At 40.3% G+C, this 13,021-nt stretch overlaps 1 protein-coding gene across 1 annotated transcript; it reads left to right on the forward strand.

Annotated features, from left to right (window-relative positions):
- The first annotated feature begins 228 nt into the window (after nt 1-228).
- UBE2A (ubiquitin conjugating enzyme E2 A) lies at nt 229-10,153 on the forward strand. The gene is made up of 7 exons (XM_079910603.1): nt 229-432; nt 594-832; nt 972-1,052; nt 1,446-1,471; nt 7,343-7,432; nt 8,434-8,522; nt 8,866-10,153. Exons 2-7 carry the CDS (start codon nt 789-791, stop codon nt 8,992-8,994), a joined length of 459 nt encoding a protein of 152 aa, XP_079766729.1. The 5' UTR covers nt 229-432; nt 594-788; the 3' UTR covers nt 8,995-10,153.
- Nucleotides 10,154-13,021: the final 2,868 nt, after the last annotated feature.

The raw sequence follows: 13,021 nt of genomic DNA on the forward strand, positions 1-13,021 counted from the left end.
GGCCTAAATGTTGGGACCCAAATCCCGCACATTCACCCCATAGAGAACGGACCCACATTCCATAGAGAAGGGACCCTCGACCTCATAGTCGAGGTCTATTTATTCTTTGGATTTTCAGTCATTTTAAGCAGTCACACATCCTCCCTAGTCTCCCGTGTCCGCAGGGGGTGTGTCCCCTAGACTTCCGGCTTTTGGACAACCGGTTTTGCCTCCACCCACTCCCACCTCGAGATCTCGAGATTGGGACTTCCATCGTTCTTCTCCCCCCTCAGCCACTGTGCTCACTTTAATAAGTGATCTGATCTCAAAAAAAAAAAAAAAAAAAAAAAACAGAAAGAAAGGGAAAAGAAAAAGGAAAACAGAAAAGAGCTTCCCAGGGTTCGTCTTAGAATTGGCAAATAGAGGTGCACCCCCTTCCACCACCCGATCCTAGTGAGTTCCAGGCAATTACGTGCGGCCCGCAGCTCGCCTCTCACCACACCCCCGCCTCCCGCCCGGGTTTAATGACCTAAGCAACTTTCCGTCCCCCCCCCGCCCCGTCTTGGTACGGCCTGTCCGGCGATCGGCGTTCCACCCCCGCCCTTTCCTTCTAGGTTGGTTCAGCCCCCGTCTACTCAGGGGTGGTGCTCAGTCGGCGCCAGACAGACCCTCGACTTCGGAGAGGCAGTGCAGTTCCTCTGGGAGCGTCCCCCTCGGTTCCTTCAGCTTCCTCAGCCTCCTCGGCCGCCTTACCGCCCGCGGGGACGCGAGAGCTCGGTGTATGCCCCACCCCTGACCCCGCTAGAGACATGTCCACCCCGGCTCGGCGGCGCCTCATGAGGGACTTCAAGAGGTAACCCGCCCGGGACGCCGGGGTCCGGGGGCTGCGGCCGGGGCGCAGGGCGGGGCCGGCGGAGGGCCGGGCGGGCGGCGGGGCGGCTGGCGGCGCGAGCGGGTGCCGGATCTCGGGCCCCCTGTCTGTTTCCTTGAAGGTTGCAGGAGGATCCTCCAGCCGGAGTCAGCGGGGCTCCATCCGAGAACAACATAATGGTTTGGAACGCGGTCATTTTTGGGTGAGTCTGCGTTCCGGGTGGCGGCGAGGGCTAGGGACGCATGTGCCCTCCGAGACCGGCCCGGTGCGGAGGCGGGGGCAGAGGGAGAGTGTTTGGGGCTGGCTGGGCCTAGGCGCCTCCCCGGAGCCTGTGCCTCGATTAGCTCGGTTCCCGCTGCCAGGGGAACCATTTGGGGTACTAAGGGGGGCGGGGCGGGGAGTGGTGGCGCTTCGGCGCGGCGGCCTGCCCGGGATTTCTGAGCCCCAGACCTCTGCTGGTAGTGGTTTTGCGACCCGGGAAGCGGTGGTTTACCAGCGGTGGAGCGAGCAGGGCTCGTAATAGCCATCTCCTCAGATGAATCGGGGAGAGGGGAGCCCCGAAGCGGGAACTGATTGTTTTTTCTCTGTGTTGCAGGCCTGAAGGGACCCCGTTTGAGGATGGTAAGAGAGTTTCTTTACCCACCTTTCAGGAGCCTGATCATCTGGGGAAAGGGTTCCCAGTCATCCTGGAAGTGCCTCCTACTTAGGAACCCGCTTCTCCCTAGCCTCTGCCTACTAAAGGCTTGAGTGGAATCCAATCTGTGGCAGGTTGTTCTGGCTATTGTCCGCTTGACTAGAACTGCATCTTTTTTATTGCTTCTTAAAAAAAAATCTGGGTAAGGCAGTAAAAGGAGCATCATACCACTGATGTTAAGGGTCTGTGAGGTTTGGGCTGTGATCCTGCTAAATTCAGCCCCCCATCAAGATACTGAGTAAGTGTCAACCCAACCACTTGCTGATAGGCTCAGAGACCCCAGGGACCATTTGATTCAGAATTCTTCACAAGGGCGGGAACTGTGTTCAGCAGGTGCTTAATGTGTGTTTGTTGGATGTTGAATGGATGCAAGAATCCCTTGCACACAATTGTCTGGTTTCTACCGTCTGGCATTGAGTGCCTGTCAGCCTCACTGCTTTAAGATGGTCTTTAATGGCACCTTTAATAGCCAGTTTGAGCATAATGTTTCTAATTTTTAAATGAGTTTTCAGTATGTGCTTTTATCAAGACTTGATGGTCAGTATCTCAAAGCAGTTTCACAGTTGAGGGGAGCCTTAATGTACTGTCTTGACCAGTGTCCAACCTACTTCAAGGTACTACATGTACTTATAGTTACCTGATTTTTAATGGGTTTAGGTTTGACCTTTAAAAACACACGTTAGTTGCTTTTTAAGGATTTTTTAAAGCTTCCTATTTTGAGATAATTATAGGTTCATGTGCAGTTGTAATAAATAATATTACAGAGAGACCTTGTATACCCTTCACCTGCGCCCCCGCCCCTTTGGTAACAAGTCATCTTGAATGACTATGCACAACCAGGAAATTAACATTGATATAGTTTTAGTGCATTCAGTTATGTGTGTTTGTGTGTATGTAGTTAATTGTTTTTGAAAGCTTAATACATTTAAAAAGATGATTAAACGTATTTGAACTACTAATCGACATCTTTAATATCTTGAGGTATTTTTAAAAAGAAAAGGATCTTTCTGTTATTTTTTTCTCAATGACTTACCTTCCTTTGGTCACGTAGCATTTGAGAGATATTGTACACATATGCACACACATATGCACATAACTCAGTTTGAAGGCAGGAACAAAAACATTTCTGCAAACTACTAAGTACAAACTTATGTTGCCAAGTCAGTTTGCTTTTTGATGCTACCAACCACAAGATGTTGTGAGGTAGGTCAATATTAACCAATTCTATGATTTGTCTCAAACACTCACATTTCCCTAGAAGACTGTAGACAATAGCCTAAATACTTGTAGTTTCCTCTCTACCTTCACCCACTGGGTGGATATCACTGCTCTTCAGTGCTGCAATAAAAAGAAATGACAGCAGGGGAGTGTGATCCTCAAGCCATACTATTGATACTTCGGTGCAGTAAATCATTTGAACTGATCCTGATCTGTAGCAAGAGCTAGCTAAGCTTAATTTTCCTCTACTAGATTGGTGCTAGTTCTTCATACTTAAGCTTTATGTGCAGATTAGCTGTGTATTTGCTTTAGCTCCAGCAGGCTTTGTTTTCATTGGCTTCTTTTTTCCTCCTGATTTTACTCAGACTGCTTTACACTGGGCACAGCTTTATTACTAGTACACCACTTTGCTGGGGTTGGCAACTTAAATATTTCAAGGGTGCTTCTCTCGTTTTAAGTGGTATGAGTTGAAAAGGTACTTGTGGAATCCATTATCTACCTGGACCTTCCCCCTTGACATTACTGGCTCTTTTTTTGATGATGTGTATCTCCACCCTGACATTGCTGAAAGGAATTACTCAGGCTAAATGACAGTACCCTTTTCTCATTCATTCTTTTGAGCAGTCTGCTATCCATGGATGCTTTCTCAGGTGTCTAGAACACTGACCAAGTTTACAAGAAATTTTTTGACCATTTAAAAATCCCTGTTATTTACAGTTAGGGAATTTACTGGAAAGGCCCAATTAGGGACAAGTGGCATAGTTGATTTTGCTGTTGCCAATGTGTTATATAAATCAACAGCTCCAAAACTACTTTTGCTGCTTCCTTGTAAACCATTTGTAGTGGAGGTTTCTGGAACAGCCAGACCCTAGTTAAAGAGATGAAATTTTAAGAAAAGGAACTCTTAAAGGTATTTGATTTAACTTTACACACTTGAAGGTAAGAGGACTATGTTCCCAAGAGCTTACACTACCAAACAAAACATTGGGGGGAAATACTTCCTCATAAAATATCTTGGTATGTATGCTGAATACGAAGGTTAAGGAACAATGTATCCTCCATCACATCATCTGAAAATTGTTAATAGACACAGTAAGATACCAGTACTTGATTTTCATAATAGATGTATTCTCAAGAATTTGGTGTCTTTTAAAAAAAATGAATCAAAGTCCACTAGGGGTGTTCTTAAGGTAAATAAATCCTATGATGAAGAGTATTTAGGTATTATCTTAAAAATCAGACTTTTTTCAGTCATCCAAAAAGAATTTTTTAAGTACATGTACTTTGCTTTCTCCTCAGGGGTCACAGACTGGTGGCTAAATGGCAGGAAACACCTACAGAGGTGCTTTCTTTGGCCAATACAATATTTTCAAAAAATTGAATTTGTGACAGACAGAACATACACTCTCTGCTTTAACCATATCACTCCCTATTGCCATACACCCGCCATTTAACTCATTTATATAATTTTCCTGGTCCCTATACATAGCTGGATTAATTTATACTTTCCTTACAATGTTGTGACCTCCTCAGGAAGATAAAAAAATCAGTACAGATTGTATACAACAATGGTGAGGCTTCAGTTTCCAATTATTTTAAAGCCTAGCCTTCTAAATATTCAGAGGACAAGCTCTAGTCTCGATTGCGTAGTATTAATTCTCAGATTTTAAATTTCCTTAACATTTGTTTTGGACCTCAGAAATTGGATTGAGAGTTGTACTAAAGAGGTTCTCATTGTTTAAGGTGGCTAAAAGTATGAAATATCCCTTTAAATGTGTGCTTTGAGTAAGATTTAGGTACGTCCTAATTTATATTCACATTGAATATAAATTATCTTGGTTTCACTTCTCAAGATATTAAATGAGCTGTTCTTAAAGACTTGATTAACTTCTTTGGTAGCTAGGTAACCACCTTATTGAACTTTTAGGCAAGCATTAGGCAGAAAGTTCAAGTCAAGGGTTTTGTGAGCCACCAGCGTATGTACTCAACTTGCTTTCACTGTGATTGATGTAGGTCAGAAAGAAAGTACTATTTAATATTTGAATTCATTAATTGTATTTTTCTTACTGATAGTGAAGTTTGGATTTTTGGGTTTTGCCTCCTTCAGCTGGGTCTAGAGATACGAAACTGTAGAATTACTGTAACTAAAATATTTATGAAGCACTTATTTTGTGTCACTGTGCATCTTTCCCTCATTTAAACCTCACAACAATGTTATGTAGCAGGTACTATTATTAACCCTATTTTACAGATGAGGAACTTGAGGTTTACTCAAGTTGAGCAGTTTCCCCAAAGGTTTCATAACTAGCAAGTAGCAAAGCAAGGATTTGAACCCAGATCTGTCTGACTGCAAAGCTTCTGCTCTGCCCCACTGCACTCCACTGTTTCCACCTACGCCTGCCTTCTGTGTGACTTTACCACCTTTAGGTATCATATTTAATGATGGTTTTAATTTAAAGTACCTGGGAGCTCTGCATGCTATTAAATCTGCCCAATTTTAGAGCAGTTTTTTTAGAGCAATTTCTTGATGATAAATCTCTAAGCTATAATTTAAGCGGGTATCAACACTGAGCCAAATGTGTTTATACTTGAGATACATAAGGAAGCTCAGAGTTTTGAACTAACACTCATTCCCACTTTTTCTTGCGTATTATAATATCATAGAACTGAAAAGAAAGAACTATGCTTTCTTCCTCAAAAATAGGAAGAGTTATGACCAGGTGGTGATAAAGGTGAAGTGTGTTCTGATGGACTATAGCATGTTTATCCATTCCAAAATATTTTGCTTTTTGTCCTTAGTTATAATACATAGTAACTTCAGATCTGACTTTCAAGTTTAGGGAGTAACTATAGTTGGGGAATATAATATGTCTCCATATGTTGCATTTTTTAATTTTTATATATTTATTTATTTATATTTGGCTGCGTTGGGTTTTTGTGGCTGCACAGGCTTTCTCTAGTTGCAGCAAGCGGGGGTTACTCTTCGTTGCAGTGCGCGGGCTTCTCATTGCGGTGGCTTCTTGTTGCAGAGCACGGGCTCTAGGCGCGTGGGCTTCATTAGTTGTGGCACGCGGGCTTGAGTAGTTGTGGCTCGCGGGCTCTAGAGCACAGGCTCAGTAGTTTGTGGCACACGGGCTTAGTTGCTCCGTGGCATGTGGGATCCTCCCGGACCGGGGCACGTACCCGTGCCCCCTGCATCGGCAGGCGGACTCTCAACCACGGTGCCACCAGGGAAGCCCTATAGTCTTTTTTTCTTAAGTGGAAAGGAGGAATGGAAGCAAGGAGGAAATAAATTGCTAACTCGAAGGAACCAGTAACAAATTATACTCTATCTGAAGTGTGGTCTATTGTATTAGAATAAGTAATTTATTAAATGGACCAGAGTAATATAGTGGAACGTGCATCACCTTAGATAATAACTGATTCCTTAAGATTACTTCAAGAAATTTCAGTCAGGAAAAAACAATTGCCCAGTTGTTTTCTTGAATTTATTAAACCCAATTAAAAATAACATTTTGAAGAAAATAATTTCCCCAAATCACAACATCCAACAATTCTTTTTTGGTGGGGGGCGGGGGCGTGCTGTGGGGCATGTGGGATCTTAGTTCCCCGGCCAGGGATCGAACCAGTGTCCCCTGCAGTAGAAGCGCAGAGTCCTAAACACTGGACCGCCAGGGAAGTCCCCAGCAATTCTTGAATGAGATCCAGTTTGTCCATTTCTTATAAATAAGTCTGTTAACTTAGTATACTTTAGGGCCTCCTGCTACCTTAGTTGACACATATTCAAGAAAAATAATTTGTTTCAATAGTAGCATAAACATCATTAGAAAGAAATTTACTGGAGACATGAATGCAATCTAATATGATTTTTTAATTATTTCTGCCATTAATTCCTACCATTAGTGTGAATAATTGAGTTGGTTTTATAGTGAAGTAGCTTGTGAGTCATACTTGAGGGTTTCAAAGAGGGACTGTGAAGTTTTTTCTGGCTTACATTCAATTATGTTTTCATTATAGAGTTGCTATTACATGAAGAGGAGCCAGTGAACACTTTTCTTATTTCCTGCTATTTTAAAAATAATTTGATTACTGATTTGTATTTCTAGCATTGGTTTTTGAACTTTGTGCTCTCATTCTTTCTAGTGCATTTAAAAATCACCATTTAAGATGACAGCTGATTAAAATTGGCCTTTATTAAGGTCTTTCAGTCTTCTCAAGGAGGAAGGCCACGTTTTGGCTCTAGTTGCTTGTCATTTTAAGGATGTCTTCAAAATGTACAGTGGCTAAAGTTATCCTGCAGGCAGTAATTTTGAGTTTAAAATGGCTGTATTTAAGTTTGGGGGAGAATAATGGAAAAACAGAAAACAAATCACCTTTGAGTGATGGTTCTTACAGTGTCTGTCCATTTTTAGGGCAGTCTCTGGAGCTGTATCTCTTACCTGGTCTCTTTCCTCTCTACTCTATATCTTTGCATTATTTCATATAATATTTGAAAAAAGAAGTCATGTAGTATTAAAAACAAAGTACTACCGAACAAAGTGATAAGTAGGTTTTCTTAACCCTTTCTTTTCTAATTACAGGAACCTTTAAGCTTACAATAGAATTCACTGAAGAATATCCGAATAAGCCACCTACGGTTAGATTTGTCTCTAAGATGTTTCATCCAAATGGCAAGTATCACTTTTAATACAGTATTTCAAACTACTACACTGTTTATTTGGGAGGTATTCCACATTTCCTATTTGTCTGTAGCACCTGAGTATTTGTCTAGGCATCTTGCTGTTTCCTGAAAGCTGAACTTGTTCATGGTGGTCTGTTGCTGTCTTGGTCTGTGGTCCTAGAACTGAAGCAGTGAAGGGACATTGCCTTTGCTTGGAATCTGAGAGCCTCCTGGTTTTGATGATTTTATCATTTACTTACTAAACAAAAATAAGGATGTTCTTGAGGTTTCCTTTTAATGTAAGGCCAGATTGGGGTAGTTTTGTGTTGTGATTATTTTCACTAGCATTTAGAGCAATAGTTTTCAGCTTTGGATGCAGATCAGCATTAGCGTGGGACATTTAAAAGCCATGGATGTCCCGGCCCCACTCCAGACCCACTGAATATCAGATTCTGTGGTTGAGTCCAGGTATACGGTATATTGGAAAAGTGCCACAGGTGATTCTAACTTACTATTTTGCTCTTTTATTTTTTTTTCTAGTAGTAAGCCTAGAACAAGTTGCCTTTTATTCAGGTTAATAATGTATTTTCCAGGGTATCAGATATTTTTATCTTCACACCAAAATGAAACCTTGTGAACTCTGAGCTATCTTGGTTATTTCAGATAGGAGATAAAGTTTAAAAATTTAGTGGAGTGAATTTCCCATAAGTCTATCAATGATGAGGAACCCTCTTAAAAATTGTGCGTGGTTTCCTGGATAACAGGGCAGTCTTTTCAGAATAACAAGCATTAGGTATCCTCCAGTTTTATACTGATTATGTTTGACATTCTCTGATCATCCTGTTTCACTAGTAGTGATTATGACACTTTTAGGAAGGTAACTAAGAGGCAGCTAAGTAGTCTTTTTTAAACCTCAAAAGCAAAGTATTCTTGACTGTGTTTGTCTTGACTATGATATTAAAACCTTAATGGTTTTGTTATGTTTAACATAACCTACTTCTATGCTCTTAGTCTATGCAGATGGTAGTATATGTCTGGACATACTTCAGAACCGTTGGAGTCCAACATATGATGTGTCTTCCATTTTAACATCCATACAGGTGAATTTTCCTTAATGTGACTATGGCCTTTGATATGTTTATATTAGCAATTGTTTTTGAAAGTCATAAGTAAAAAGTAGGTAAGACCTAACCCACCAGAAAACATACACGTTTGCCTAGCTACTAGCAGATTAATGTAACTGTAGACTATTATGCTAAGAGAGCAAATTTAGCTGCTACCTAGGACAATTCGAGTGTGTTGAATATACATATTGGGTTGGCCAGAAAGTTCGTTCAGGTTTTGCATAAGATGGTACGAAAAACCTGAACAAAGTTTTTAGCCAACCATATGTATATGTATATTTGCATTGAGGAACTGACTTTTTACAAATTGTCTCTATAGTCTCTTTTGGATGAACCCAATCCCAATAGTCCAGCAAACAGCCAGGCTGCTCAGCTGTACCAGGAGAACAAGCGGGAGTATGAAAAACGTGTTTCTGCGATAGTAGAACAGAGCTGGCGTGACTGTTGACCCGGGTGCAGGAAAAGAAGCAGCTGGTCATAAGAAAAATATATATTGATGTGTTTGTCACCTTCCTATTCATCAGTGTCATTACATTTACTTTATTAAAAGCAAAATAGCTGTTGTGCTGTTTCCATCTTCCCTTGCCAGGCTTTTCCTACCCCTTCTACCCTCTCCTTAAACATCAGAAAACACCCTCTGTGAGATCAAATGTACTGTACCTGGGTTACGTGCAAAAAGTCACTAATGCTTAATTAATTCCTTTTCTGTTGTATCTCATTTCCAGTTTTATGGCAGTATTGTGTTACTGTACTTTACACTAAGCTTTTAAAATGAATGAATTTACAAGTGGTGCTTATGCATAGCTTGATGACCAGAATGTTATTTTTAACAGAATGATTATTGAAGAGTTTCACCCTGGCTGGTCCTTCACTTTTGTTGGATTTAGAAGTGAATTTTTGGAATATGGCCTATAGAAAACAGGGAAACAAATCCACATAAACACTCATTTTGAAAGAGCAATGGAAGCTAAAAAGGCTATGATACTAATATCAAACTAACATGAGTTGTGTTTTGTACTGGTAGGAAGGAGAATGTTAAAGGGCTCAGCCAAAGGAGTGCAGCATAGTAACTGACACTTCCTCTCCTTGCAAGGTGTTCAATGGACACACCCAAGCTAAGATTCAGAATACTGAAGTCTTCTGGATTTTCACTTTTTAAAGAGGTGTGGGAGCAGAGGAATGGAAACAATCATTAGTTTTTAAGCTAGGGAAGGTTGGAGATCCTTTAATCCTTTTAAAGGAGCAGTGCTACCCTAGATGAACAAATTTATAATCATTGTTTTTTTTAGAGTTTTAATTAACCCAAGGAAGGGAACATGTCTGTGGTAAACTATTTTCCACTCAAATCCTCTGTTAATGCTGCATGCTTTAGTTTCTTCCTCCCTTTCAGTATTATAAGAACCTTAAAGTCAATGTCTGTAATCTTTCTTTGGATATTTATACTTTCAGATTGACAGTACCTTTAAGTAGCAGTGTGGGACAAAGCTTGTTTTGTCTGATGTTCCATTGTCACCTTTTGTGCATTTATCACTCTTCTGAATTTAACTTTGCACAAGTAACCCATGTAAAAAATGTACATTTTTCAAAACTTGTAAATAAAAATAACCTTAAAATTTTGTAGTCAAGGTATAATTATATTTTAGCTCAGTATGAACTTTTAGTATGAATTTATTGGACTCTCATGTCTACTCATTCCCCCCCTTAAAATAAAAATCATGGTAAAAGCAAAAATACAGATTCTGGGAGAGGGAGAAGAGTAGATACTGCTGGAGAGGACGTATTTTCTTTTCAGTCATAAGTGTTTAATGCTTTTTTTAAACATGCTAACAGATTGTAAATCTATTAGGTAAAACAAAGTTACTTCAGCAAATATTACAGTCAATCGAGGGAACGAAATTGTGGTAAGGGGGGAGAAGTAACCCGGAGATTTACCAGCATCCTCAGAGACCAAGATCTAACTTGTTGATCCTGACATTCCACCTCTTAAAAAAGCCCTAGCCTAACAAACAAGCTAAATAATAAAATGGTATTTTAAGTCTCATGTAAAGCTTGGGAGTACAGGTATCCTCAATGTTACCTTGTTTAAACAAAACTCTGCTTTCTTCTGAGGAGCAATCTATCTCATTTTAGAGACAAGGACAGTGACTGTGGAAACTCACTTCTTGGGGAGGGGGGATGGGCGCTAATTGAAATTAAGTCCTTATGGTGTATGTACCCATACATCCTCTAAGACATGGCACTTAAAGGAGCCTCAACGTGAGGGAGCTCATCCTACACTGAACACATGAACTGGTTCGTTTCACCTAGAAGCAACATCCTTAAATGCACTTACTTTCTCTTAAGTCCATTTCTACTTCAAAGTAGAATGACATTAAATTGGTCTTTATTTGGCAGATTAGTTTTACATAAATTTCTTCATCCTACTGTGGCTGGGTATCTTTTTTTTTGTTCTGTTTTTTTTTGTTTGTTTGTTTTTCTGCCACACTGTGCAGCTTGTGGGATCTTAGTTCCCCGACCAGGGACTGAACCCGGGTCCACGGCAGTGAAAGCACTGAGTCTTAACCACTGGACCTCCAGGGAAGTCCTGTGGCTGGGTATCTTAAATATTGACACTGTTACTTATACTTGAAAAAATTAAGGTGAGATTGGGAATGTGCAAGTTTAATTTTTTTTTTTGTACACCTCCTGAGAAACACTATTCCCAATTGCTTTCATGGGATAATCCTTTTAAAATCTTACAACGGCGTCAACAAGCTGACCTCCCAAAGCATCATATCCATGGTCAAAGGCACCACAAATCATTCATTTCAAAGTTTAATGCTGATTTGGCTTTTTTCTTTACAGTTTTTTTAAACAAATGCCACAGGCTGCCTGCATACAATAATTTATAACAACAATAAACCAGATTTGTGAGGTCCCCTTTTAAATGGCAGAATTGAACTTGAACCTTCAATTCTGCACCTGCTGGTGTGGCAAAGAGGGTATGATGAAGAACCAAAGCTGTAATTAAAGTCCTTTCTTTAGGACCGATCTCCAGCTTCAGGAGTTACTCATAGCACAGTGAATGCACCTATACTATTTTAAAAAGAATCCCAACAGAATGCAGGAAATTTCTATTCATTTTCTAATCAAAGGGGAGGGGAAAAATCTAAACAATAGGTCTGTGAGCCTCAAAGCTATAAATATAACTGAAAGCAGAGTTAGTTCCTCGGTATAATATATTTAAGTGATTCAAATAAAACTTAAAACTGCTCATGTACCTGCGCAGGTTTTATAGCAAGGTTACTGGGTTAAAACGACTGCCATCTCAAAGAAAGGGAAAATACAAGAACCAACAAAAAGGGGACAAAACAGAACAGCAGGGTTGTGAGCAGCTCATTTTTGCCAAACCCATTTCTCAACATTCTTTATTCTCAAGCAAGAGTTAAATGACTTCACCCTAATTCCACATCTATACCAAAGCAGATCTAAGAAGTTAGGAAATCTGGACTCTCCAATCGAGAACCAAATACACACTTGGCCCCATTATTTCAGAGCTTAACTATATTAATATTCTGTTCTATTGAACTTATATAGATAAACCAGATTTGTGTAACACTACCCTACTCCTCCAGCCCCCAAATCATTTTGGGAAGAGAAAAGAAATGTAGAGAAATGAGTTTTCACACTCCTTAATCCCCAAAGCCACTCTTACCCAAGAGAGTTGAAGCCTGGCTTTTCTAACACTAATTGAACCACAGCTTCTCAGAGTTGGCATGAGACTTGTAGGTAAAAAAAAAAATCCTATAAAATCTGTAAACATTTTAGCTTAGTTCCCTTTGCCACTGTTAAAACATTAAGTGCCAAAATAAAATGCACACCTCATTTCCCTTCCTACCAACATTAGGAAAGGCCATATACTGCCGGACAAGAGTTAGTGGAAAGCAAACATCACTTACTGTGTTAATCACTGTAGGTGACTAAAAGTCACAGAGGTCCAGGCATAAAAGTTAATCCCTTTATATTTTTAAAATACTGATTTAACTACAATGGACAGCTGCTTAATGTAACATATAAATAAGAGGGGAAAGGAAATTGTTCATTGTGGGCCAATTACATGTCAACTTTGGTGCTAAATGTTTTAAGACACTGTAAACAACCTAATTGTTCTAAATATGAAGTCATTGGAAGTGTTTATCAGTATCAGTATTTATCTCTGAATATTAACACTTGATTTATCTGAGATACAAAAACAAAATCACGTAAAAGTAAACAGCCTGAGATTTGGTTGCAGCCAGCAGGTTGGTCCCCAGAGAAAACGTGATGGGTGGCTGACTGGCTGTTCGTATCTGCTAAGTCATTATGTTCATCCACATGTGCTCTAAGTGTTGAAATATTTTGTGCAAACGCCACTTCCTTTCTCCAAAGACCCAAAGTGTCGCTACCAGGCTGCTTCCCAGAAACAAGCACACCACCATTTTGATCAACTTTGGCTC

Source organism: Stenella coeruleoalba, assembly GCF_951394435.1.
Source record: "Stenella coeruleoalba genome assembly, chromosome: X".
Classification (NCBI taxonomy): Eukaryota; Metazoa; Chordata; class Mammalia; order Artiodactyla; family Delphinidae; genus Stenella; species Stenella coeruleoalba.